Genomic DNA, 27,079 nt, shown 5'->3' on the forward strand with positions numbered 1-27,079 from the left:
TCCCCGCCTTCAAAGCCTTATTGAAGGCACATCTCCTCCAAGCAGCCTTCCCAGACTAAGCCCCCTTTTCCTCATCTCCCACTCCCTTCTGCATCGACCTAACTTGCTCCCTTTGCTCTTCCCCCCTCCCAGCCCCACAGCATTTAGTACATATCTGTCATTTTATTTATTTGTATTGATGTTTGTCTCCCCCCTTCTAGATAGTAAACTCGTTGTAGCCAGGGAATATGACTGTTAATTGTTGTATTTTACTCTCCCGAGTGCTTAGTACAGTGCTCTGCACACAGTAAGTGCTCAGTAAATACAGCTGAATGAATGAATGATCCCTGTGCACAAGGAGTTTACGGTCTGTGGGGGAGACAGTCACATAAATTATCGGTGGCTGTATTACATATCTGTTGTGGGGCTGGGGGAAGGGTGAGCCCTGGAGAAGGTTCTAGAGGTAAAACTCATTTCTCTGGTGTGAGTCCACTGGGTAGACTGGTAGGCCCCTGCCTCAGTGGGGGCACCTACACTCCCCAGCTGATGGAGAACAGCAGCCCATCTTCTCCCTCACCACGGCAAGCCAGCCAGCACAACCTCTCTATTCAATCATATTTATTGAGTGCATCCTGTGCGCAGAGCACTGTAATCATAATAATAATGATGGCGTTTGTTAAGCTCCTACTATGTGCGAAGCACTGTTCTAAGCTCTCGGGGGGATACAAGGTGATCAGGTTGTCCCACGTGGGGCTCACAGTCTTAATCCGCATTTTACAGATGAGGTACCTGAGGCTCAGAGAAGTTAAGTGACTTGCCCAAGGTCACACAGCAGACATGTGGCGGAGCTAGGATTAGAACCCAAGACCTCTGACTCCCAAGCCTGGGCCCTTTCCACTGAGCCATGCTGATTTTCTACTAAGCGCTTGGGAGAGTACGATATAATAATAAGCAGACACATTCCCTGCCCACCCTGGAGGGCAGGCATCAAGTCTACCAACTCTCTTGTACTCTCCCAAGCAATTGGTTCAGGGCTCTGCACACATTAAGTGCTTAATATTGATGGATTGACTGTTGGCCCCAGAAACAGCCAGGCAGGACCTTGCAAACTGTAAGTGCTTAGTACAGTGCACTGCACACAGTAAGCACTCAATAAATACAATTGAATGAATGGAGAGGATTGCAAAGAGACACCCCTTATGGGGATCCCTGTATGGGGATCTGGGGGCCTAAGTGTGCCCTGAATTGGTGGTAATGAAGTTCCCAGACCAGCCCAAGCTGGCAGAGCAACCAACCATGCTCAGGATGACTAATGGTGATCTGATGGATCTCCTTCCTAGGCTGGGGCAGCCTAGGTGCTTGTTGAGTCCCCTGTCGCCTGCTTGCCCAAGTCTGTTTTCAACAAGGTGGACCTCCCCGCTCAGCACTGACGCCTGTTGCCCTTGGGGCCGTGGGTGTGGTGGGGGCTGCAGTGGGCTCAGTTTCTTGGGAGGGGCTGGGGGAGTGGGGAGAGGTGTGATTTTGTGATTTCCCATTCCCGGGAATCAGCCGCACTCCGTGCATCACCCCTGAAGACATCGGTTCCTGCCCTGGGCACAAAGGAGGGAGGGAACATTGGCTCTGGGCTTCCAGAGGCCCCAGGACAGGTGGCCCCAGCTTTCTGGGGCACTGGCTCAATGGAAAGAGCACAGGCTTTGGAGTCCGAGGTCCTAGGTTCCAATCCCGGCTCCGCCAATTGTCAGCTGGGTGACTTTGGGCAAGTCACTTAACTTCTCTGTGCCTCACTTAACTCATCTGTAAAATGGAGATTAAGACTGTGAGCCCCCTGTTGGACAACCTGATCACCTTGTAACTGCCCCAGCACTTAGAACAGTGCTTTGCACCGAGCAAGCGCTTAATAAATGCCATTATTATTATTAATATTATGAACTGTCCTGGCTCTCCCTTGCAGATTGTCTCCTACCTGCTCGATCTGCCCGAAAAAGACGAAGAGGAAGTGGAGCGAGCCCAGATCAACAGCTTTGACAGCCTCTGGGGAGAGACAGGTAATTTCTGGGGCATTCTGGCTGCCCCAATGTGCTCACAACCCTTGTCTGTGGCCCTGAAATCTCTGTCTCTTGCCTCATTCTGAGTGGCCCGGGTCGTGTTGCCGTTAGGTACTCCGACTTCCTGGAAAGGGTCAGGTTGTGGGGCTGGTCCTCGGACCATCGGTAACCCTCCTGCCTTCCTGGCCTCCCCCCTCTCTTACCCACAAAGGCTTTATCTTTAGTGGCTCATTGCATTCTCCCCAGTTTTCTTCAATGGTATTTGTTAAGCGCTTCCTAAGTGCCAGGCACTGTTTAAGCGCTGGGGTCGGTACAAGCTAATCACCTCTCTGGGCCTCAGTTGCCTCATCTGTAAAATGGGGATGAAGACTGTGAGCCCCATGTGGGACAGCTTGATTACCTTGTATCTACCCCCGTGCTTAGAACAGTGCTTGGCACATAGTAAGTGCTTAACGGTTATCATTAACAACAACCACAACTCCTTTCTCAAGCTGCCCTCGAAGACGTGGCCTCCCCACCAGCTTTTCCTGCTGATTATTGGCCCACATCTCCTACCTCTGGCCTCGAATGCCCTCCCTCCACACATCCGCCAAACTAGCTCTCTTCCTCCCTTCAAAACCCTACTGAGAGCTCACCTCCTCCAGGAGGCCTTCCCAGACTGAGCTCCCCCCCTTTTTCCTCTCCTCCTCCTCCTCCTCTCCCCATCACCCGCCTCCCTCCCTCTGCCCTTCCCCCTTCCCCTCCCCAAAGCACTTATGTATATTTGTACATATTTATTACTCTATTTATTTTATTATTTATTAATGGCTGTAATTCTGTTTATTCTGTTGGTATTGACACCTGTCCACTTGTTTTGTTTTGTTGTCTGTCTCCCCCTTCTAGACTGTAAGCCTGTTGTTGGGTAGGGACCGTCTCTATATGTTGCCAATTTGTAATTCCCAAGCGCTTAGTACAGTGCTCTGCACACAGTAAGCGCTCAACAAATGCGATTGAATGAATGAATGAATGAATAATCAGATTGGGCCCAGTTTGTGTCCCACATAGAGCTCAAAATCTTAATCCCCATTTTTATAGATGAGGGAACTGAGGTGCGGAGGAATGGAGTGACTTGCCCAAGGTCATGGAGCGGACAAGTGGTGTCTCCCCCTTCTAGACTGTGAGCCCACTGTTGGGTAGGGACTGTCTCTAGATGTTGCCAACTTGTACTTCCCAAGTGCTTAGTACAGTGCTCTGCACATAGTAAGCGCTCAATAAATATGATTGATGATGATGATGATGATGTGGCAGAATTGCAGTGAGCTCAGAGAGTTCTCACATCATCAATCGTATTTATTGAGCGCTTACTATGTGCAGAGCACTCACACAGGTTGCTTCCTTTGTCCAAGCCCGAGGGTCTAATACATCGGGCAATTCTCACTCCATTCAGTCGGGAGCCCCAAGAATGACCATTTGGTAATCCGTGAGAGAGGTGGGTAGCAGCAGTCACCCAAAGCACGCACCTGTATGGGGTGGTTTGGGACAAGGAAGACAAGGTGGGAAATGTAGGCAGAGCAGATCCTCGCTGATGGGTAAGTCGTAGGTGTCCCTCTGAAGGCCTGGCTGAGTAGGCAGAGCCTCTCTGGGATTGGCGGGAGCCTGTTAAAACCGAGCCCCTTGAAACTGAGAAGGAGGAAGAGGAGGAGGAGAAGAGGCCAGAACAATGCTACATTCTAAAGTCCTAGGACACCTCTCCAGCCCAGTCTTTTTGCCGGGGGTTCCTGCTGGGCTGTGGGTTCCCAGAATCCCTTGAATCTCTTCCCCCTCTCCATTCCCGGTGAATTCCCAGGAAAACTCTCCTAGGCGGACCCGCTGTGCTGGTTTCAGAGGAGTAACCAGCACTGAAAATGTGGGGGTGGGGCCCCTCCCCGGGTGGAGCCCCTCCCCACCTCTGGAAACTACTGGTCTTCAGGCTGTGATTTCTCTCTCTCTTTCCTTTCGTTCTCTTTCTTTCTTTCTTTCTTTCTTCCTTTCTTTCTTTCTTTCTTTCTTTCTTTCTTTCCTTCTTTCTTTCTTTCTTTCTTCTTCTTTCTTTCTTTCCTTCTCTTTCTTTCTTTCTTTCTTTTTCTTTGTTTCTTTTTCTTTGTCTGTCTCTCTCTCTCTCTCTCTCTCTCTCTCTCTTCCTCCCTCCCTTCCTCCCTCCCTTCCTCCCTCCCTTCCTCCCTCCCTTCCTTTTCTTCCTTCTCTTTCTTTCTTTCTTTCTTTCTTTCTTTCTTTCTTTTTCTTTCTTCCTTCCTTTCTTTCTTTCTTCCTTCCTTTCTTTCTTTCTTTCTTTCTTTCTTTCTTTCTTTCTTTCTTTCTTCCTTTCTTCCTTTCTTTCCTTCTTTCCTTCTTTCCTTCTTTCTTTCTTTCCTTCCTTCTTTCTTTCTTTCTTTCTTTCTTTCTTTCTTTCTTTCTTTCTTTCTTTTTCTTTCTTTCTTTCTTTCTTTTTCTTTCTTTCTTTCTCTCTCTCTCTCTCTCTCTGTCTCTCTCTTTCTTCCTTCCTCCCTCCCTTCCTCCCTCCCTTTCTCGCTCCCTTCCTCTCTCTTCCTTCCTTTTCTTCCTTCCTTTTCTTCCTTCCTTTTCTTCCTTCCCTTTCTTTCTTTCTTTCTTTCTTTCTTTCTCTCTTCCTCTCTTCCTCTTTCTCCCTCCCTCCCTCCCTCCCTCCCTTCCTTCCTTCCTTCCTTCCTCCCTTCCTTCCTCTCTCTCTCTCTCTCTCTCTCTCTCTCTCTCTCTCTCTCTCTCTCTCTCTCTCTCCTCTCTCTCTCTCTCTCTATCTTTCTCTCTTTCTCTCTCTCTCTCTTTCTTTGTTTCTCTCTCTCTTCCCACCCCCACCCGCTCTGTCTCTCCCCCCTCAGCCCTGACAGCAGCAGCCGGAAGGGGCAAGCTGGAGGTGTGCCGCCTGCTTCTGGAGCAAGGAGCCGCGGTGGCCCAGCCGAACCGGCGAGGGGCAGTCCCACTGTTCAGCACCGTGCGGCAAGGCCACTGGCAGGTAACTAGCGGATCCACTGCCGACATTGGGCCGGAGGGCAGGATTTCCACATAGACAAGTGATTTTTCCTCTGGCACTGGGGAACCATTGAGGGTCCTTCTGGACAGAGGCTCACCCGGATCTCGGGGGAGGAGGTCTGGGCAAGGAGGCTGGAGCGAGCGGGCCACCTCCTCCCACCCCCGTCACCACCTTCCCCAGCACTGACTATTTGCCAACCGCAAGACCAGCTGGGAGCCAGGAGGGAGAGAGAGTGGCCTGGAGAAGGGGAGACTGGAGGGGGTCCCCAGGGTATGTCTGATGGTGACCAGTCATCTGTTGAAAGGGGCCACGGCTCAGATGCAGAACATTTGTCTCCTTCTCTTTGACGCCCAGATCGTCGACCTCCTCCTCACCCACGGGGCTGATGTCAACATGGCCGACAAGCAAGGCCGCACCCCGCTAATGATGGCAGCTTCTGAGGGACATTCAGGGACGGTGGACTTTTTATTGGCGCAAGGTAAGTGGCCCTTTGCTGAGGCCGGGCTCCAGCTAAGACCTGGGCTGCCTGGGATTATGGCGGCATTGGAAGTGCACCTTGCCAAGGTTTCCGCCAACTCTTTAGCAGGCAGCGGGCTGTCAGGAAATGCCACTGGAAGGCTGCAGGCATTGCAGCCCCATAGGCCAGCCCCAGGCAGGCTGAGAGGTGATGCCCCCGGCCTTGCCTTCTTCCCACTCCCGAATGGCCTTGTTTATTCAAGCTTAGCCTCCACCCATCCATTCCCTCATGGCTGAGATGGCTGGGGGGTAGTCCCAAGTAAGCCCCTGCAGCTGAGACGGGGCTCAGAAACCAGGGGTTCCACATGCCCGCGTCCCAGCCCCCGAGTTGGAGTGGGAGGCTTTCGGTTGCCCGTGACCTCGAGGCAGCTGCAAGCTGGCAATAGCTGCTGGCCAATGGGAACGTTGTTCAGAAGCAAGTTCAGCTCTTCTCCCTGGAGGAAGCCATCTCGTCTGTACACACAATCAGCAAACTCCTCTGACCAGGGCATTGCCAAGTGGTTTCTCCTCCAGTTTGACTCCATAAATTCTTGCACCTTGACTCTAAAACTGGTCTGTGGGGGCCACTGGAGAGCCAGCGGGTCATGTCTGGCCTTGTGCTGTTTCAGTAGTAAATTCCGCACCTTTGGGCCCTCCCCAACATGTACCCCCCACCCAGGACTCTAGCCAGAGACTGTAGAAGCTGCCTGTTGCAGGAAGCTATTCAACCAAGCCCATCTTCCATTAGAGACAGTTACCTGGGGGCTCGGGAAATAGCACAGTCCTCTTCCTAGTGTCAGAGCCAGAAGATCTAAGTGGCCCCTTCCACTGGTCTGGGAAAATGAGGTAGGCAAGAAGTGACCGGTCCTGAGGATCCTGAGCCCGGCAGGGGCCGAGAGCAGCCAGCACATGGATCTGGCTGGACCTGCCCTCCTGCCTGCCCATCTCGTCTGTTGAGCCGACAGTTACCCTGGATCCTGATTGTGTCTCCCAGGAGCGTCCATTGCGCTGATGGACAAGGAAGGGCTGACGGCCTTGAGCTGGGCGTGCCTCAAGGGCCACCTGTCAGCGGTATGCTCCCTTGTGGAGAATGGAGCAGCCACGGACCACGCCGACAAGAACGGCCGTACCCCACTGGACCTGGCGGCATTCTACGGGGACGCCGCAGTGGTGAGTTCCCCAACCCAAGGTCTGGGGAGGGTGGGGTGGGCAGCAGGCGGCGGGCAGGAGCGGGGGCAGCGGCAAAGCAGAAGAAGGGTTGCGGGGCCACACAGGGGCTGGAGAAGCCCAGTGGGCCATCTCCGCACAGCCCTTAGCATGGCAACAGCCCCCTTTTAAAGCAGCGGGGCTGGAATATGGGAGCCGGGGGGGCCGCCTCTCTAAGGAAGAGCCGAACGAGGTTTCTGGTTGGCTGGGCCCATCCGGTAGGTTTGTTCCTGGGAGTTAGAAAGTCATGGGTTCTAATCCCAGCCCTTCCACTTGTCTGCTGTGTGGCCTTGGGCAAGGCACTTTCACTTCTCTGTGCCTGTTACCTCATATGTAAAATGGGGATTAAGACTGTGGGCCTTATGCAGGACAGGGACTGTGTCCAACCCAATTTACTTGTATCCGCCCCAGCGCTTAGTACGGTGCCTGGCACAGAGTAAGCACTTAACAAATACCGTAACTATTAATAATTGTTATTATTAGTATTATTATCTCCTGGAGGGCAGGACTGGTCAGACAAGCAGGAACATGGGACAGGGTGAGGGTCCTCCCAGCCAGGCCCCACCGCCAAAGCGCAGGTGCCCAGAGGGAGTGAACATGCGCACTTCTGTCCTCGTAGGTCCAGTTTCTGGTGGATCACGGGGCCATGATTGAGCACGTCGACTACAGTGGGATGCGTCCGCTGGACAGGGCAGTGGGCTGCCGCAACACTTCCGTCGTCGTCACCCTTCTGAAGAAAGGAGCCAAGATAGGTAGGGGAGGGGTTGGCAGTGCCACGCCCTGAGACTCAGCGGACAGGACGGGCGCAGTGGTCCAGGTTTCCAGAACACAGAGTCCCCTGAGGGGGCCCAGGGCAGGGCAGGCTTCCCGCTCCCATCCCCATTCCCGTCCCCAACGTCCCACACTAGGAAGCGCCATGTCCTGCGGCCTGGCCCCCAACAACCGTGTACAGCAGCCTGACCAGATCTCCTACGGATGCCAGCACCACCGTGCAGACGAACGCACCCCGTAACCCCGCGGGCCTCCTGCCCTGCCAGCAGCCGCCGCCGCCGCCGCCGCCCCTTGCTCTGTCCCTGCTTTCAGATTCCAGCGTCCCGGCACTGCCGCCCACAGCTGCTCCCGTGTTGCGTTTTCCTGTAGAAAGGGGGTTGAGCTGGTGCTTTGGCTTTCTCACTGCCTGCTCTCACTGCTGCTTTTTCCTGTCTTTTTTGTTCTTTTTCACCTTCATCCATTTTTTTCCCTCGCCTACAACTTTGTGTTTTCTCCTCTCTTCGAAGGTTGTCAGACGTTACCAAGTCGCCCACGAGGTACATTTCACAGCTGTGGGCGTCAGGCGGGGTCTGGTGCCTTGGTTAGCTTTGCCTTCCCTTGTCTGGTTTAGCCCGCATGAGCACCCCCTGCACCACCTAACCTTTGCGTTCCCTTCACCTTAAAAGAAGATTTGTTTTACGGCTGTGGTGGAGAATAACCTGGACAACTAACCCTGACAAACCTGGTGGTAAAAGCCCGCTGGCATCCCGGGAGTGGGTCGATTGAAGGCAAGGGCCTAGGCTCAGGATGATGAGGTTGGCTCTCTTCCCGTTGGGCTTCTGCCCCGTCGCGGTCAGGCCCAAAATGTTGTTTCCCCCGCCACCCCACCCCGGACCGGCCGTGGCTTGCGGGTTACCCTTGGATTGGGAATTCGGTTCTCCGGCCATTTCCCAGATTGCCACCGAGCCCACGGTTTTGAGCCGACAGTCCCCTTTCCCCGGGCTCGGAAATCCAGACTCCCACGGTGCCAGGATTTTGGGTGTGTTTTCTGTTTTTGTTTTAATTTCGATCGGATTTCCTTATAAAAAGAAAACCCCAAACCACGCAGGTGTTGCCAACCCAGAGCGTACAGGCTGCCGTGCCACTGTCTTGTGGCCCCAGCTCCTGCAGTCCGACAATTCTTAGTTTAAGGTGAATGCGAATTAAACAGGGCTTGTCAAAGGCAGCAGTAATGGAGACCCTACCAAGGTGAAAAAGGAGGACTCTCTCTCCTCAGCGGGCACGCCAAGTTGTTTTCAGCAGAAATCTCCCCAGGATATTTTTTTTCACCCAGCTTCCTCCCACCCTTGCATTGTATGAGTTTTTTTACCCATCATGCACCCTGTACACCACAGGTCCAGCCACGTGGGCGATGGCCACCTCCAAGCCTGACATCATGATCATCCTGTTGAGCAAGCTGATGGAGGAGGGGGACATGTTCTATAAGGTGAGTCAGGAAGCCAAAATTCCTCCCAGTGATTATTGCTGCAACCCTTTGGTTTTCACTACTGGACCAGGCTTCTCCTCCTCCCACGGCTCCCAAGAGGCAGAGGCCCGGTCCAGGTTGGGAGCAGCAAAGAGCTGAGCCAAAGAGGGATCGGGGCTGGGATTGGAATTGGAGAGTCTGGGCCCACAGGCCAGAGATAAGAGCGATTGCAAGTTCCCGAGAATTTGGGTGAATTCTAAGTTAAGGTCCGAACCAGTCTCCGGCCTCCCCACGTAGCCAGCCCAGTCCAACCTGAATAGATCTGGGGTGGGTGTGTCCTTCTCTCTACCCGCCTACAGCACAACCAGATGTGTCTCCCGACCGCAACGGCCCTATCGGGTAAGGCCCCAGCCAGGTACTGGGCTAAATTCTCCACACAGGCTCCAGCCTAAACCAAAGCCCCACCCCTGCCCTGCTCCCAGAAACCCCCTTAGCAGGCAGTTCCACCAGGTTCACGGAACCAGGGAGGCCATCAAGTCACCTCCAGGGTAGAATCCTCTTCCGGGTGGACCTCTCGACCTAACAAACGCCCAATCTAAGGGAATCCTGACCGGCTGAGCCAAGCGTCGAAAGGATCCATGTGGGAAATGGCCAAGTGGCCCTTGGCTGAGGAGTTTGTGCTGGAGTCCCTGGGTGGAGCCCCCCGCGGAGGCCCCCAGACAGCTGGTGGTCCAGAGACCTATCACCCTGGGAGAGCCTCTGTGTGGAACCATGAAGCTGCTGTTTTTCTGCGCTTGAGTGAAGTGGTGTCGCAGGCATGGGCAGTCTCTGGCCCCAGCAGCCAGGAGCACAGGTGGCTGTTTTTCCAGGGCTCTCCTCCCCCCGCCCCCAATCTGGGGCTGGGGGAGACCCGGTCCTGGCTAAAGCGAGCCAAGGTAAATTGGGAATGAACAGCTGTTGGTGATGCAAAGGACGGGGGGAGGGGCACAAGCCCGTGCTGCCCCTCAGCGAGCGAATGGGGATCTGTTGCCATTTTGCTTCCTTCAGAAGGGAAAAGTGAAGGAAGCTGCCCAGCGCTACCAGTACGCCCTGAAGAAATTCCCCCGGGAGGGCTTCGGCGAGGATCTTAAGACCTTCCGGGAGCTAAAGGTGTCCCTTCTCCTCAACCTCTCCCGATGTCGCAGGAAAATGAATGTAAGTCCCTCCCACTGACCTTGGCCCTTCCTGGTGGACAGTGAGCATCCACCACCTCTGCCACCCTCCCACCTGCCACCCACTCTCTGATCAGCCTTTCTCCCCGCAAAGAGCACTGACATTTGCAGTTGGGAAGAAATCAAGTAGAAATTCCAGGCGATGAAAGATTTATTGCTGTTCTTGGTAGCTTTCTGAATTTTTCATGAGTTGCATTGGGAGGGGAGGCCGGGCACATCCTCTTTGCGTTGAAACTTCTGGCCTTTGGAGGGGCTTGAAAGAGCGTAGTGATCGCTCAACTCTCCTTGGAAACCAGGTTGCGAGAGAGATTTTCCTTCTCCCTGACTGAGACCTCATGGGACATTTCCAAGCCTCTGAATCCTGGCCTGCAGGGGGTTCCTTTCCCAGAATCAGTCTTGGCAAGTCTTTCTTCTCCACCACACACACACAACTATCACCACCACCACGCCCCTCTCCCCCCAGCTTCTTGCCGGGTAGACCTTCCCTCGTGAAGGCTGGGTCCTGGGGGCTCCTGGCATGGAGGTGTCCTCAGGACCGGCAGCCTATATCAGGCCTCAGGACCAGGCTAAAGTGTGGCATTTAGCTGGGGGGTCAGGACAGGTGGCCGGGGGACCGACCCCCAGGCCAGGTCTCTGAGAAACCAGGGAGATAGACAAAAATGTCCCAAGCCAAACAGTAATGCTGGTTAGCAAACAACACAATAACAAGAGAACATGGTTTGTGAGTCAAGCAGCATCCGGGAGCAGCCCGCTCCCCAAGAACGGTCCCTTGAGCAGGCAGCCGCTGCTATCACCCCTGTCTTCAACCCAGAAACCGGGCAAACATCCCCCCCACCTGAGCCCAGACTCCAAAACCCTCCCTCAGGAGGGCTGCAGCCCCCACAGGCAAAGTTTTGTCCCGAAGCTTCTCCTGGAGGCCCTGGGACATGGCCGGAGAGTCTCTCGGAAGTGACAGGGAAGGAGGCGATGGTAGAGCAGCTATGTCAAGCAGAGAAATCCCACCCCCTGGGGCAGTGACACTTGGATTTCCTTTGGAAGGCCAGAGGGTTGTGATCAACCCTGGCTGGGCTGATGGGCCTCTCCAGCAACACCCTGTGCTCGCCAGGAGCCTTCCCTTCCTCTGCCAGCTAAGCCCTTGGCAGCTTCCTGCCAGAAATCAGAAAGGCCAAGATCCAGCCCGGGAAGCTACCTCTCTGACACCCAGGTTTTGTGACCTGCACGTTCTGTTGGGTTTTCCTGCCTCATATAGGCCTGATGACTTGTCAGTGTTGGGAACCAATTGGTCACCCAACCCATCAATCAGTCATCCAACCAACTACTCAATGGCATTTATCAAGCGCCCACCTTACTGCGTATAGAACACTGGACTAAGTGCTTGAGAGAGCTCAGTAGAGTCCTTAGATGTTCTCCATGCCTTCAGGGAGCATTTAATCTAGCCAGGGAGGGATACAGTAAAATAAATTCCAGTTCAAAGGAAGGAGTAGAATATACAGGTATGATCAAAAGTGCCTCAGTGGTTGACGGATTGAGGACCCAAGTGCTTGGCTGAAACAGAAAGTCTGAAGTGGCAGTTGGAGGGGACATAGAATAGGGGCTCCGAAGACAAGGAGAGCTGTAGTCTGCAGGATATGGCATTGAGAACTCAAAGTGGAAGGTTGGGTGGGTTGGGGGGAGGCTTCCCTCATTGAAAAAGTAACCAGTTCCTCCCTCCTTTGGCCCTGCCCCCAGACTTCCCTGCCTCCATCATCAGAGCAACTACAGCCTTTCCAAAGTGTTGGGGGTTTTTTCCAGTGGTATTTGTTAAGTGCTTACTGTGTGACAGGCACTCTGTTAAGCACTAGGGCAGATACGAGCTAATCAGGTTGGTCACAGTCCCTGTCCCACATCGGGATCACAGTCTTATTCTCCATTTTACAGATGAGGGAACTGAGGACAGAGAGAAGTTAAGTGACTTGCCCAAGGTCACGCAGCAGACAAGTGGTGTGGCTTAGTGGAAAGAGCACAGGCTTGGAAGTCCAGGGTTATGGGTTCTAATCCTGGCTCTGCCACTTGTCAGCTGTGTGACTTGGGGTAAGTCACTTAACTTCTCTGTGCCTCAGTTACCTCATCTGTAAAATGGGGATTAAGACTGTGAGCCCCATGTGGGACAACCTGATCACCTTATATCCCCCCCCCCCAGCACTTAGAACAGTGCTTCACAAATAGTAAGCGCTTAACAAATACCATTATTATTATTATTATTATTATCATCATCAAGTGGCAGACTCAGGGTTGGAACCCCAGTCCTTCTAATTTCCAGGCCCAGGTTCCACCCACTAAGCCACACTGCTTTTCTGAGGGAGAAGTGGTTCCCCAGGAATCAGAGTTTTTGGGTGACTCTGCCTTGGACTTGATTGGCATGTTGGATGCCAGAGTCCCCATCTTGAAACTGTGGGCTCAGAGACCCCCTGAGTGCTGGTCATATTAGAGGATAGGAGGGAAGTGGAGCAGAGAGATACCCAGAAAGGAACAGTTGGCTGGAGAAGCTGGGAAGTCAGCTTCTGAGCTTCCAGAAAGATCCCCAGGATCCAGCTGGATATCTGCTGTTGCATCTCCCAAGCCCTAAATTCAGTGCTTCGAGCACAGTGAGCGTTTGATAAATATGATGGGTGGGGTAGTGCGTGGATGGATGGATGGACGGATGGATGGGCAGGCGGATGGACAGACAGATGGATAGCTGGATGGGTGGATGGATGTCAGTGCCCTGAAGACTTCCACGTGCAGGGCAGTAGTCAAATCCAGTGGGAGCATCTGGCAGGGAAGTAGCCCCCAATGGAAAGGCTCCCTCCCTCCCTGATTCTACTCCTGTGCCTGTCAGGAGAAGGCCCACACCTCCAGGCTGAGGGCCAGAGTGCTCGATTACAAACGACACCATGAGCGGCTCCTCCGCTGCTCTGCTGGTTGTTCTTTAGTAAGCTTTCAGGGCAGGAGGGAGTGGAGGATCCTGAGCCGCAGGAGCCTTTGTGGAACCTTGTTTTTCTTTTGTTTTGTTTTCGGTGGTATTTGTTAAGCAGTTACTATGTGCCAGGCACTCTACTAAGCCCTGGGGTAGATACAAGCTAATCGGGTTGGACACAGTCCATGTCCCATATGGAGCTGTCAGTCTTAATCCCCGTTTTCCAGATGAGGGAACTGAGGCCCAGAGAAGTGAAGTGACTTTCCCAATGCCACACAGCAGACAAGTGGCGGAGCCAGGATTAGAACCCATGGCCTATGACTCCCACAGCACAGCCCAGTTTCTGCAGGGTGGCATGAAGGGCCAGTGCCCTTTCCTGAGTTTTCAGCCAACCCTAAGGCAAGAGAGGCAAGAAAAGGGGAGAGTACATGTGTGCATGCATGCCTGTGTGTGTAATTGGGGGTGGGGGAGAGGTGTGTGGGAAGGTGGATGCCAGCGTTGTTTCAGGGAAGTTCCCTGATGGACAGGCAAATAGATGCAGAGTGACGGCCTGCAGGCTCTCTCCTCTGCAGGCGGTCCCACCCGAATCCTGCAGAGGAACCCCCACATTTCTAGGACTCCAGAGAGAAGCAGAGCAGGGGAGGAAGGCCAGAAGAGGAGCTTTCCGCTCCTCTGCTGGAGCAGGGAGAGCAGCTGGCCAGCTAACTAGTGTGAAGGGCAGAATGCCCACTCCTGACCCGGGGCAGCCCCGGTGAGGTCGTGCCTGCCAACCAGCCTTCCAGGCCATCTCGGGCAGCCTTCCCCCTCCCCCCCCATGACCCCAGGTTTCCACCCGTAAATGTAAGGAAATGTACGTATAATTTTGTTTTATTCCCCAATTGTCTATTTTTATATCTCTTCAATGACTTCTCTGCGCACCTATTGTAATAACAGGATTTTGGAATGGCGGAGGAATTTGCTACTAAAGCCCTGGAGCTGAAACCGAAATCTTATGAAGCTTACTATGCAAGAGCGAGGGCAAAACGCAGCAGCAGGTGAGGAGAGAGAGAAACAAAGAGAGACCGAGTGAGAGAGACTGAGAGAGAGAGGGTCTCATCTCTGAAAGTTCTGGCGCTGCACCCAGCCGCTCCCCGGACCCTGCCTCCTTCTCCTCCGAGGACTGCGGGAGGGTGTCCGACCGAAGCTGAGCGGGTTAGCCGGGTCTTCCCTAAAGGAGAGCCACTCTCTCGTTGGGTCCAGTCAGCCCCGGTCCTCACTCTGCCCTTCCCACCCTTCCCTGGCCCAGCGGCGGGGGCAACCAGATGGGACCTGGGGGCAAGTTGCCCCCAAAGCCTCCTGTTTTCACCCCGTACCAGATTCCTACCTGGCCGAGCAGAGAGTTTATCCCCGTGGCTCCAGCCAGAAAGACTGGGAGGGGCGAGGGCGACCGAGCCGGCTTCCTGAGAGCTGCCTGGGCTCGAGGACCCCTTGGGGAGTTTGGCTGGATCCTCAGCCATCATCCCCACGCCCCCTGAGTCAGCCTTCCTCTCAGGGGCTGGCAGTGCTCTCTGCTCCCCACGGGTGGAAGCTGGAAAGCCGGTTTGCTTCCCTGGGGGGTGGGGAGTGGCCACTTCCAGGCCGGCACCAGCCTCACTTCCAGTGGCCTGAGCAGAGGCGGCGGGAACATGGCTCTTTTTGTTGGTTTCCTTGTTTGTGCACCAGCATTCAATCGTATTTATTGAGCGCTTACTGTGTGCAGAGCACTGGACTAAGCGCTTGGGAAGTACAAGTTGGCAACATATAGAGACGGTCCCTACCCAACAATGGGCTCACAGGCTAGAAGGGGGCAGCATCTCCCCGGGAGGCAGAGAATGCGGCTTCAGGGTCACAGCCGAGCCCGCTCTGGGCTCCCGGAGGGTGAGGGCGGGTGGCAGTGCCTGGGGGCAGAGAAGCTGAGGCAGATTGCGCTATTGGGGGTTGGCTGGGATTGGGGTGGGGGGATGCTGAAAATTCTGAGAATCTAAGTGAGGTTTTCTGCTTGATTAGTACATTTTTAAATAGTGTAAATTTTGTTCATAAACTACCAACAGTGATGACCCCTACCCCCTGTGACTGACAGCCCCTGTCCCTGTGACCATTAGGTCCTACCCCTGTGACTGACAGCCCTTGTGCCCTGTGACTGGCAGCTAGCGCCCCTGTAACGGCCAGCCCCCGTCCCCCTATAAGCGATGACAGACCCAGCCTCACAACACCTGGTGTGTGTGTGTGTGTTGGCAGCCGAGAGCCCCCTCACGAGGAGCACCTTGGGTTGGCATGTGTGGGCGTTCGCCCAGCCCGTAGAGTGGCCAGGTGTTAGGTCCAGGCCGACAGGCCCCCGGGACTCACTCTGAGAATTCCCTGCCCAGAACAGCTCCGAGCTGGGGGTCAGGCCAGACCCAAGGCCTCAGCAGCCCGACGTAGAAGCCTGGCATAGGAGCCCGGCGTGGCAGCCCGGCATGGCCCGCGCAGGCCTCTGCTCCAGGAGCAGCCCCCGAAGGCTCCGAAACTGAACCCGTTGGAATGGGAAACCAATCCCTCCCTGTGTTTGTCACTTTGTCAAGCAGGCAGTTTTCAGCAGCGTTGGAGGACCTGAACGAGGCCATCAAGCTGTGCCCAAACAACCGTGAGATTCAGCGGTTGCTAATGAGAGTGGAGGAGGAATGTAGGCAGATGCAGCAGCAGCAACAACAGCAGCAGCAGTTGCCAGTGGAAACCGAGCCCGAACCCCAGCCTGAAGATCTCTACTCCGTCCAAGACCTCTTCGAAGAGGAGTATCTGGACCAGGATGTGGAAAACGTCTCCGTCGGCCTGCAGACCGAGGCACGGCCCAGCCAGGGGCTGCCCATCCTCCAGAGCCCCCCATCTTCTCCAGCTCACCGGGATTCGGCCTATCTCTCAGGCTCCCCCCTCGGGTCCCACCAGGCGTTCGACTTCCGTTCCAATAGCTCGGTCAGCTCTCCCACCCGGCAGGGCTACCAGCCCACCTCCCCCGCGCTCTCCCCGACCCACCAGAACTCGCACTACCGGCCGAGTCCTCCCCACACCTCGCCGGCCCATCAGAGCGGGTCCTACCGCTTCAGCCCGCCGCCGGCGGGCGGCCAGGGGAAGGACTACCCGAGCCCGCCCCCCCTCGCCTCTCCGGCGGGGCCCCCAATACCGGGCCAGCCCCCCGGCGGAAAGCATGAGCGTCTACAGGCCGCAGTCCGGCTCCCCCGGGCGGTACCAGCAAGAGGCCAACGCCAGCCAGCTGGTCGGTCGGCCCAAGTCTCCGCTGTCCAAGATGGCCCAGAGGCCCTACCAGATGCCCCCGCTTCCGGTCGCCGTGCCCCAGCCGGGGCTCCGGCTGCAGCCCGCCAAGGCCCAGATCGTCCGAAGCAACCAGCCGAGCTCGGCCGTGCACTCGAGCGCCGTCCTGCCCAGCGGGGCCTACGGCCAGAGGGCCCACTCTATGGCCGGCAAGTATCCAGGGGCCGCCCCGGGGGAGCCGGTGGGGAGCCAGAGCCGGCTGGTCTACCAGGGCTCCATGGGGGGGATCATCGGGGACGGGCGGCCCACACAGCACGTGCAGGCCAGCCTGAGCGCCGGGGCCATCTGCCAGCATGGCGGGCTGGCCAAGGAAGACCTGCCCCCACGGCCCTCCTCAGCCTACCGCGGGGGCATGCGGTACAGCCAGACCCCGCAGATCGGCCGCAGCCAGTCGGCGTCCTACTACCCGGTGTGTCACTCCAAGCTGGAGCTGGAGCGCGCCACCGACATGGCCCACCTGATCAGGAGACCCGTGGCGGTGGCGGCCGTGGCGGCGGCCGCGGCGGTGGCCAACCCCGGTGACGCCAAGCCCCACCCACCGACCCCCCGGCCGCTCTTGCACTCACAGAGCGTGGGCCTCCGCTTTTCGCCATCCAGCAACAGCCTCTCCTCCTCCTCCGGCTCCGGGCTGGCCCCCACCTTCCGCCCGTCCTCCTCCTCCTCTTCGTCCTCTTCCTCCGGCCAGCAGATGGACATCCCGCTCAAGCCCACGTACGACAGGGCCTGTGACGAGCTCTCTCCGGTCTCTCCGACCCAGGGGGGCTACCCCAGCGAGCCCACCCGGTCCCGGGCCACGCCGTTCATGGGCATCATAGACAAAACAGCCCGGACTCAGCAGTACCCCCACCTCCACCAGCAGACCCGCACCTGGGCCGTGTCTTCGGTGGATTCGGTCATCAGCCCGACCTCCCCAGGCGGCCTGCCCCAGCCCGAGTCCTTCAGCCCCCCATCTTCAATCGGCAACATCGCCTTCTACAACAAAACCAACAACGCCCAGAACGGCCACCTGCTCGAGGACGACTACTACGGCCCCCACGGGCTGCTGGCCAACGGGTCCCGTGGGGACCTCCTGGAGCGGGTCGGCCAGGCGGCCTCGGCCTACCCCGACGTCAAGGTGGCCAGGACACTGCCCGTGGCCCAGGCCTACCCGGACAACCTGTACCGGCAGCTCTCCAGAGACTCGCGGCCTGGCCAGACGTCCCCCATCAAACCAAAGAGACCGTTTGTGGAGTCTAATGTGTGAGAGACCTTTGTTGCGGTGAGACCGTCTGTTTGCAGCACACATTTCCGGGCTTGATTTCCACTTCTGGGGGAGTTCTCACGGACTGTCTGTGTGATGTTCGGAGACGGCCGGGCCCCTGCTGGAAAATCCTTTGCATGCAGCTGACTGGGAAGCCGGTCTCAGATGGCCGCCAGCGTCGCTGAGTCCCCTTCCCGGAATTCCCCCCGCTGAGGGCTCGCAGGCGCGCGCTCTCTCTCTCTCCCTCCGTCTCTCTACCTTTATCTCTCTCTTCCTCTGTCTCTTCCTCCCTTCTCCAACCCTCTCCCTCTCTCTCCTTCCCTCTCACCCTCTTCCCCTGTCTCTCCAGCTGCCACCTAGGTTTTCATACAGTAGAATTTAGCCCAGTTAGCAGACGTCCCAGTGAGAGGAGGATGGACTGGCTTGTTCCCGGAGATGATTATAACGCACGCTCAGATCACTCCTGTTCTCGTTGGGTGTATACATCTTTCTCCTATTTTTATTTTTCTTTTCTACGAGACATTCTCGTTCATTTCCTCTTGGAGTTCTCCAGAGTGTTGCTCCTCGATTCGCAGTCATATCCGGTGTCTCCCCCGCTGCACCCACCCACCGCCCTGGTGGTTCTGAAAAAGCCACCCCTCCCGTCCCCCACCCCTCCCCCAGAAGCCGGGTCTGGAGAGCTAGAATTGCTTACGGGATGGAGGAAGGGGATGCTGTTAAATGAGGGGAGGAAGCCCAAGATGGAGGGACTTTTCTGGGAGTCGTTCTGGAAACATTTGGGTGGTAGTCCCTTTGACTGGTTCAGCCAGGTCGGGGACTGGACACAGCTGTGGGGCAAGTTCTGACCCCAGGACGGCCAGGCCACCCTGGAGAGTCAGGCCCCCCCAGCAGCCCATGAAGTCTGGGTGGGTCAGCACGGGGCCGGGACAGGGCAGGTAGCCGGGAGGGGCCACCGGCCTTGGGGAGCAGCGTGTTGAGAAGCCATTTCCGTGCCCTCCGTGACCTGGGCAGTCCCCTCGGCCCCTGGGAGGTGGACCCCCTTAAGACCTCTGGCACTGACCGAGCTCTGATTTGTCGCTGGGGAGAGGGGGTTCGGTCCGGGAACAGGATGAGAACCGGTGGAGACTCTACCTGGGTGGCAGCCTATCTTTCAATGGCCACTGGAATAGGAGAGGGCTTGACACGGCCTCCCAGGAGCCTCTGACGTCTCGGGGAGCGGACCGCTCCCACAGTAAGGCTGGCAGGCTGGGGGCCCGGGCATCTCGTTGCTCCCTGGAGGGGAGCAGGAAAGGGCGGGAAAAGGAGTGAGTTTCCTGGAAGCTGTGAGATTCGTTCCTGTCATCTCCGAGCGGGTTCTACTGGGTGCCAGACCTGTTAATCCCGCAGGAGCATTTTGACTCCTCTTTTGCTGAGAGTTTCAAAGCTGGTGATTCGTTTTTGGCCCTGGATTTCAGGAGTGCTTTTACATTTGTGGGAATTTTTGCTGTGGGATTTCATTTCTGCTTTTTAGTCAGACCCACTGTTAGGAAGACAAGGCCTCTTCTAGTTCTGGTCTAGGGACAGGGCCAGGGGCAGAGGCAAGGGCAGGACCACTCTGTTGGATCATTTTCCACTTCTCAAAGATGTTGTCTCCTGACTTACTGATGCTGTTCTGTTTCTCAGTGCCTCCGGGCCCCTGCTGGGCAGCAACGCTGAGGTGTGTTGGAACTAAAGCCAAGTTGGGTTGTCCTGTTAACTTCTGGAGCTAAACAACAGGAAAGGGGGCCTTTGCTGCCAGGAGAAAATTGGCTTTTGTTTCTAAAGGGCTGCTGGAACCTGGTTGTATGAGGGGGAGACTTACTGACCGAGGAGCCAGCCGTGTCCACATTTCCCTTGGGGAAGAGATACAGGGCGGCTGCCCGGGGCTTGGGGAGCTTTTGGCTTCTGCCTTTGCCACTGTTTGGAAGAAACCCATCCCCAAGGATGGTGCCATCTGCGGCCTGGAAACTAACTGCCATTTTGGCCTGTGCCCCAAGTTCCCTGCCCTTTGCCTCAGAAACTTGTAGGGGACTGACCCATTTCACCCACCGCCAGGCCAAAAGGGGCATCGAGCTTCCAGGGCAGTTTTTTTCTCTTTAGTTTGAGGGTCACGGAGCTGATGCAATCTGAAAATCTTAGTGCAAAGCTATAAGCCCACAAGGGATTCAGGCTCCTTATCCCTGTCCTGCCGGGGAGGGTCACCCTGTGTGGAGCCTCTTTCCACCTCATCCCTGCTGAGGGGCTAGGATTCTATCAGTAGTATTTATTGAGTGTCTACTCTATGCAGAGCACTGTTCTAAGCGCCTAGGAGTGTACTAAGCAGCATGGCTTTGTGGCTAGAGTACGGGCCTAGGAGTCAGAAGGACCTGCATTCTAATCCCGGCTCTGCCACTTGTCTGCTGTGGAACCTTGGGCAAGTCCCTTCACTTTTCTGTGCCTCAGTTATCTCGTCTGTAAAATAGGGATTAAGACCGTGAGCCCCATGTGAGACAGGGACTTCATCCAACCTGATTAGATTGTATCTACCCCAGTGCTTAGAATAGTGCTTGACACATAGTAAGCACTTAAGTACCATCATCATTACTATAGAGTTAGCAGAAAGACCCCTGCCTTTCAGTCCATTGGGAGCCTCTGGCCCCTCTCTCTAAGGAGCTCTAAGGTTTCTTGGGGGTTCGATCCATCTCTGAGAAGAGCCAGCTGCCCCACGAGGACTGGGGAAGTGGATGTCTGTTTCCCCCCTGGGCACCAGCTCAGGCAGATTGGACTGGTCTTTGGCTTGCAGTCACCCCCACCACCAGGGCCATACTTCTTCCAGCTTTCTGGAACAAGTTGGGGGTTGGATCCTAGAAAGGAGCCCACGTGAGCCCCCTTTTTCTCCAGAAAAGATGGAAGGGGGAACACCACAGGGTGCTGGTCCTTAAAAAGGCATGGTCCCTTGGACTCGCCCCAGGGACGGAGGAGTGGGTGAAGCTTCCTGCTTCGGAGCCCACTTTGCTACGTCACTGCCATGCTGTCCCAGTACTGTATTGTAGAGACGCCCCCCACCATACACACACACACGCGCACACACACGCATTGCATGCACATCCCCACAGCCTGGCAGTACCACCCACCCTGGTCTGGGGTCGGCACAGGGGTTTTCCAAGCACGATATCAACCACCACCGGGGAAGCCCCGCGCCCCCAGACTCCCCGCCGGCTCGCCTGCTAGCCCCAGAAATGGCTCCGGCCGAGGCCAAGGCAGAGGCCCCGCTAGGGCGGACAGGAGGGTCTCTAATCGCGTGTCTACGTCCACAGGGATCTTGCACTAACGGTCTCCCTCGCTCACGTTCTGTCTGTAAATGGGTGCACTTTACTGTGTGAATTTGTTACTATGATAAATACTGGATATTTAAGCGTGAGTAGTGTCTTCATTAGAAAATAGCGGAACCGCTCCTGTCTTTTAGTGTATTTTTCAAGAAAAATAGGAAAAAGAAAAAGAGAAAAGAGATCAAGCAATGGATCGGAACATTTATAGCACAAGAAATAACTTGTATATAAGAAGCATCAAAAGATGAAGTCGATTTTTAAATACGAGACTATTTGCGGTGATTTTAAAGTGCTTTTCCAGCAATTTTCTTAGGGACTCCTGAGACGTGGCTACTTTATTTACTGGATCAGTAAGGCACACGATTAGCAATTGAAAAAAAAAACCACCGAATATTTATTTACAAAGTAAAAAAAACCTGTGTATCATGAGAATTTGGCATGGACAAAATGGAGGCCATTTTGTATTTGCTGTTGTATGTGTCTGGGTGGCAGAGTGCATTATTCCAATTCAAGTTGGTCTGGCGTCAGCCCCCTGCCCCCGCGACTCCCACCACTCCCCTCCCTCCTTTTAGGTGTGTCTTTCTTACACTGGTGGCTCAGGAAAACTCCTCTCCACGACCGTGTACGGGCCCCGGGGGGGGGTTGTCTCTTCCCACCCCCCCCCCCCCGCCTCAACCAAGGGGCTATTGGAAACCTTCTGGGTTTTTGTTTTTCTTTCTTTCCTTTTGAATCATGAAACCAAGAGCTAGAAAAAAAAACAACCGTTCACCCCTTTAAAAAAAAAAGACTGTACGGTAGTTTGCGGACGGCCCCCCTCTTAAATATTCCTATTTTTGTATTCCAGAGAGGCATTCAACAGAGCAGGTATTCCGAATCTAATTGAATATCCCCCCAAGTCTTTTTTCCTTAGGCTCTATATATCCCATGGGATATGTGATTTTTTTTCCATGTGAACCACTAGGTGTCGCTGTGGCTCTGCACCAGAGCCGCGTCTGGCCGCGCGCGGGATGTCCGCTAGGGGGCGCCTGGCAGCGCGCGGGACGCCCGCTAGGGGGCGCCGGGCAGCGCGCGGGACGCCCGCTAGGGGGCGCCGGGGCCGGGCCCAGCCCGAAAGACTGGCAGGACGAGAGGGCAAGGCAGGGCAGGGTAAACTGAGGCCGGGAGTCGGGTGGGCCCTCACAGAAGCCCCTTCTCTGCCCGTCCGCTCCGTCCCCTTCGTCCCCCAGATTCCTGGCTGCAGGGGCCCTGGAGTGTGGGGGTCCCCCAGCCCACCCCTCCCAAACCCGGCCTCCTCTTCTGAGCCCCTGGAGCCATCGCAATTGCAGGGTTCGGAGTTCCTTCATTTTTCGACGGCGAAAATGCCTTGGAGAAAGGCTGGACACTCAGCCAGGGCCCTGGGGGGCCCCAAGGGTCCGAGCTCCCCACCCTCCAAGGAGCCGACTAGCCACCCCCCCAACCTTACTGGCCCGCCTGCGAACCCTACAGAGACTGGGAAGGGTCGCAGCTCCTTTCCCTCCCCATGGGGGTTGGGAGGGGGCGTCCAGACAGTCCATCCACCAACCCCGATGACATTGAAATAAGGGCTGAGGGTCCGGCGGTCCCTCCGGAGACTCGTTCACCACGCAGCGCCTGGAGCTCGGTCGGGGTGGCTCCCGAGGACCCCCGGTTGGGGCCCCGAGCACAATGGGGAGGTGAAGCCTCTGGGCCCGGGCTCCCAGAACAACCGCTCAGTTTTCACCAACTCCTTTTGTACCACAAACCACTAAGGGCTGAAGTGTCGGTAACGTTCGTTTGGGTGTCCCGTCCCTCCCTGGCGGCCCTGGGCCTAGGCCTGCATCCTGGATCCTGGATCTGACCCTCTCCAGTCAATACCAAACGTTAGCGGGATCGGACACCCAAAATGAAGCGTTACTGGCATGTTTCCTCACTCTCATCACCCCTCCTTTCTTCCCGCCGGCCCTCCGGCGCTGCCCCTTGCCCCCGACCCCCGACCCCCACCGCCGATCCTCAGCCCGGAGCTCCAGCCACGCGGTCGGCAGACCTCCGGGGCAGCCGGGCGGCCCGTGGTCGGCCCGGGGAGCGAGACCGGGGGACCGGGGTGGCGGTCACCCTGCCTCCCGCTCCCTCCCTCGAGAGCCCATGGGCTAGGCCCTCATGTTGGCACACCCCCCCTCGCAGGGCTGGGCCGGGACCCTCTGCTCCCCGCTTCTCTCCCCTCGGCCGACCCCAGCCGAACCGGGGCGTCTCGGGGTTGGGCCTTCGTTTCCGGGCCAGCGCAGCGCTTTGCGTCTCTGTTCTGTCTCCTCCAAATCCAAGTTGATTTTAATTAGTACAAACATGTACAGTCTTACACTTGAAAAGTGATTTGTACTAATGGATTTTGATTCTTCTTCCTCTTTGCTGTCCTTTCAAGACACTTGCTGGAAAGAGCTTTAATATGCCCACAGTTTCCCCTTAGCTTTTCTATAACTCGGATGTAAAGGACTTTCTCTGTACAGTATATTATCCCATGCATGTTCTCTTCTCTAGACTGATACCGATCTATGGAACATCACGCAGTTGTGAACTCGTGCAGCGGGGACAGCCCCCACCCCCACCCCACCGTGCCCGCCAGAGGCACCGGCCCCTTCCCCCCAGCCCCAACCCCACGTACAAGGAAAGACGCCGTTTTCCTTTGCTGTACTTGCTTGCTTGAGCAGAGTATTCTTGTCTGTACATGTGAGCTGTGAGATAGATGTGAAAAGTTCAAACGAATGCATTTCCCTGCCCCATGTATACAGACTGTCATCTGTACAATGAACCGTATGTATGAAAGCAAATGAACTTATTTATAAATGGTTAACACTTGGAAAAATAGTCTGGCCCGGTGCTTTTCCTCAAATCAAGTTTCCTGTCCAGAGAAGCCGCCTGGAGCCGAACGCTGAACCTGAGCCGTGAGAGCTGTGTCGTACCGGGGCCGGGGCAGCCCTCTCCCTCCCCGCCGCCCCCCGCATCCTCCTGCTGCTCCCTGCCCATGGCTTCGCAAGGCTGCTGGCCCAGGGAGTCGTGCCAGCAAAGGTGGCTGCCCTCCACTCTAGGGCAACTTTGGGGGCCCCAGGGGAACCACGCTTAGACCAGAGGCGGCCCCACCGGGCTAGCAGACCAGAGTGGGGGCTTGGGGTCCCTTTAGGGGATTCGAATTGGAGCAGAAGCCAGCCTCAAAATGGGGCCACCGGCTTCCTAACTGTATCAACCTGAGAATCGCCGGCTCAGATCCTGGCACCGGTCGCCTTCCCCCTTCAGGCTCAATGTCGAGCCTGGGGGTGGGGGACGGAGCCCGAACCAGGGTCTGTGCTACAGCGGCACCCCTGCCCGCCCGCCTGCCTGCTCCCCTGCCCAGGACGGTGATGGGTTTTACCTCGATGGGTGGCTTTTAAGCCCAAGGAAGGGGCGTCATCTCCCTCCCCGAGATGGGAGGATGTGTTTGGATTAGCCCAGTTTCACACACAGTAGAGAGCCTTCCTGAGTCTGATAAGCATCAGTCCAGAAAGAAAACTGGAGGCTCTGGGCCCCCTGCAGGTCCGCCTGCCTTTCCTGATGCCCCGCTGGCTCTTTGTATGCTGAGGGGCGGATGAAAGGCCTAACTTCTGGCAAGCAGGCAAGCAGGCAGCCATCAAGTTGGGCCAAACACTCCTGGCGCTGGCAGTCACTCCCACTTCCCTAGACGGAGCTAGGCCTGCCTGCGGGCACACACAGCCGACAACGCACGGCCGACTCTGGGAAAGAACGAAGCCTAGTCCCAAGACAGGCTGGAGAGGGTGGGGAGCCCGTGGAAGACGGGGTCAGGGTGTAATGAGCTCAAACGAGTGAGGGGGTGCATCACTGGAGAGCGGGAGGGTGGCCTGCTCCACCCTGACTGGTCTGGGAGCTTCAGGCTCCTAGTTCCTTCCTGAGAATTCTGCGGCTTAGGAGGGAATGGAAAGAGACGGACGGACGGACAGACCATAGCAAGGACAGGTAGCTGCTCTGGGCCTGGCTCAGCCAAGTCAGGAGCACTCTCTGAGAGGCAGGATGGTGGTCCCATACCCTAAAGTACCACGTGCCAGAGGCTTTGGGAAGGGTGGGGGCAAACAATCCTGCCGTAGAAAGTGTGGGGCCACTGAATCTGCAGGAGAGAAGCAGCATGGCTTAGTGGATAGACCACGGGCCTGAGAGTCAGAAGGACTTGGGTTCTGATCCTGCTTCCGCCGCTTGCCTGCTGTGTGACCTGAGGCAAGTCATGCCACTTCTCTGGGCCTCAATTACCGCTTCTGTAAAATGGGGTTGAAGACTTTGAGCCTCATGTAGAACAGGGACTGTACCGAACCTAACTTGTATCTACCCCAGTGCTTAGAACAGTGCTTGGCACAGAGTAACTGCTTAACAAGTACCATTGTTATTATTGTTGTTATTATTATTATGACTAATAATAACTATGCTGACCAAGGCCCAGGCGGGGAGGCTGAGGCCGGAGAGGCCAGAACGAGACCTGTGGCGATCAAGTGAGATGTAGCATGGGAAATGAGGCTTCATACGAGCAGTGGAGGAGGATTCCAAACCAAGACAGTGGCGAGTGGAAGACGATGAGACCCACAGCCAGATAGCCCACTATCCGAAGGCAGGACCCCGGCCGCCTCTCTGAGGATCATTTTGCCCCCCGGGTGGGGCCCAGCTGCCACCCCTACTCAGATGAGTAAACCAATAGCAGCAGCTTGGTCTCGCCACCTGGGCCCCGAGGGGGATGATGCTGAGGTTTCAGATGCAACTTCGTGTCCCCGAGGGCTTGATGGGGAGCAAAGATCCCAGAGGCCGCTGACCCCTCTTCCCCTGTCACCCTGATTGAGCTCTTGGGTGGAGGATGGGCTCTGAGTGCCACTCTGCAGCTGGGCCTACGATCCACTGGACAGAACCGGGAAAAGAAGTGAGAGGGCACCTGGCTTCCAGGTGGTGAGGGATAGGGGCCGGGAGCAGGAAAGAAAAGAGACTTGTCAAATGGGGAAGGAGTGGTCAATCTGACCTCGTTGATCAATCCAGGCCCTCCCCAGCCCACCCCTCATTCCCAAGGAGAATGGGCCCTAGTAGAAGGTGAAAACAAGCAAGGCTTTCCTGCAGCACCTGCTGCTTCACCTGCTGTGCTGAGGCAATGTGAGTATTTAAGCACTTACTATGTGCCAAGCACTGTGCTAAGTGCTGGCATAGACACAGTCCCTATCCCACATGGGAGCTCACCGTGTAGGAGGAAAGGAAGACAGGTATTCCATCCCCATTTTACAGATGAGAAAACAGAGGATCAGAGAAGTGACCTGCCCAAGGTCACACAGCAGACAGATGAAGAACCAGGATTGGAACTCAGGTCTTCTGAAAGCCACAGCTGGGCTCTTTCCACTAGGCCACACTGCTTCTCAAGGTGGAGAAGCTGTTGACTGGGCAGCTGTAGAGTTCCAGGCAAAGTGGAAGGGGAGGGGGACGTCCCAGAGGGACCATTCATTCATTCATTCAATCGCATTTATTGAGCGCTTACTGTGTGCAGAGCACTGTACGAAGCGCTTGGAAAGTACAATTCAGCAACAGAGCCAGGAGGCACCAAAGCAATGCTGAGGGCCCTGCTACCAAAAGGGAAATCTGTGCCCCAAAGTCAATAGCATACAGTGCACTGCACACAGTAAGCGCTCAATAAATACAATTGAATGAATGAACGAATTGGAGCCATCTTAGATATCTGCAGCAACCTCTAGGCATCTGCTTTTTTGGGGGTGAAGGATGGGGGGAGGGACTGTACTGGGCTCAGGAAATAAGGTGGGCCCTATCCACAGGGAGTTTTTGAGGGAGTGGTGGGAGGATTCTGATTAGTCTAAAGCCAGCCCCCCCATCAAGGCAGCTAGCCACTTCCACCTGCCACCTCTGAGAGATGTCTCTCCCTGCTTCTCGGTTTACGATGAACGTTGTTCTGTTCTTTCAGGCTGGGGCCTGGTGCTTGGCTGAGCCCTTCCCTGTGGCGGGGGACCAGCGAGGGGTGGGGGCGCAGGCCGCAGTGAACCAGAGAGAGATAAGAGGTGAGCT

At 55.9% G+C, this 27,079-nt stretch overlaps 1 protein-coding gene across 1 annotated transcript in view; it reads left to right on the top strand.

Annotated features, from left to right (window-relative positions):
• Positions 1 to 17,678, top strand: part of TANC2 (tetratricopeptide repeat, ankyrin repeat and coiled-coil containing 2) — a 375,104-nt gene extending 357,426 nt beyond the window's left edge. Inside the window, 10 exon segments of the mRNA XM_038753578.1 lie at positions 1,931 to 2,024; positions 4,898 to 5,031; positions 5,404 to 5,527; positions 6,539 to 6,714; positions 7,370 to 7,502; positions 8,895 to 8,986; positions 10,013 to 10,159; positions 14,045 to 14,145; positions 15,694 to 16,252; positions 16,254 to 17,678. Coding sequence (XP_038609506.1) covers positions 1,931 to 2,024; positions 4,898 to 5,031; positions 5,404 to 5,527; positions 6,539 to 6,714; positions 7,370 to 7,502; positions 8,895 to 8,986; positions 10,013 to 10,159; positions 14,045 to 14,145; positions 15,694 to 16,252; positions 16,254 to 17,678 — 2,985 coding nt within the window.
• Positions 17,679 to 27,079: the final 9,401 nt, after the last annotated feature.

This window comes from Tachyglossus aculeatus, chromosome 11 (assembly GCF_015852505.1).
Source record: "Tachyglossus aculeatus isolate mTacAcu1 chromosome 11, mTacAcu1.pri, whole genome shotgun sequence".
NCBI classification, from domain to species: Eukaryota; Metazoa; Chordata; class Mammalia; order Monotremata; family Tachyglossidae; genus Tachyglossus; species Tachyglossus aculeatus.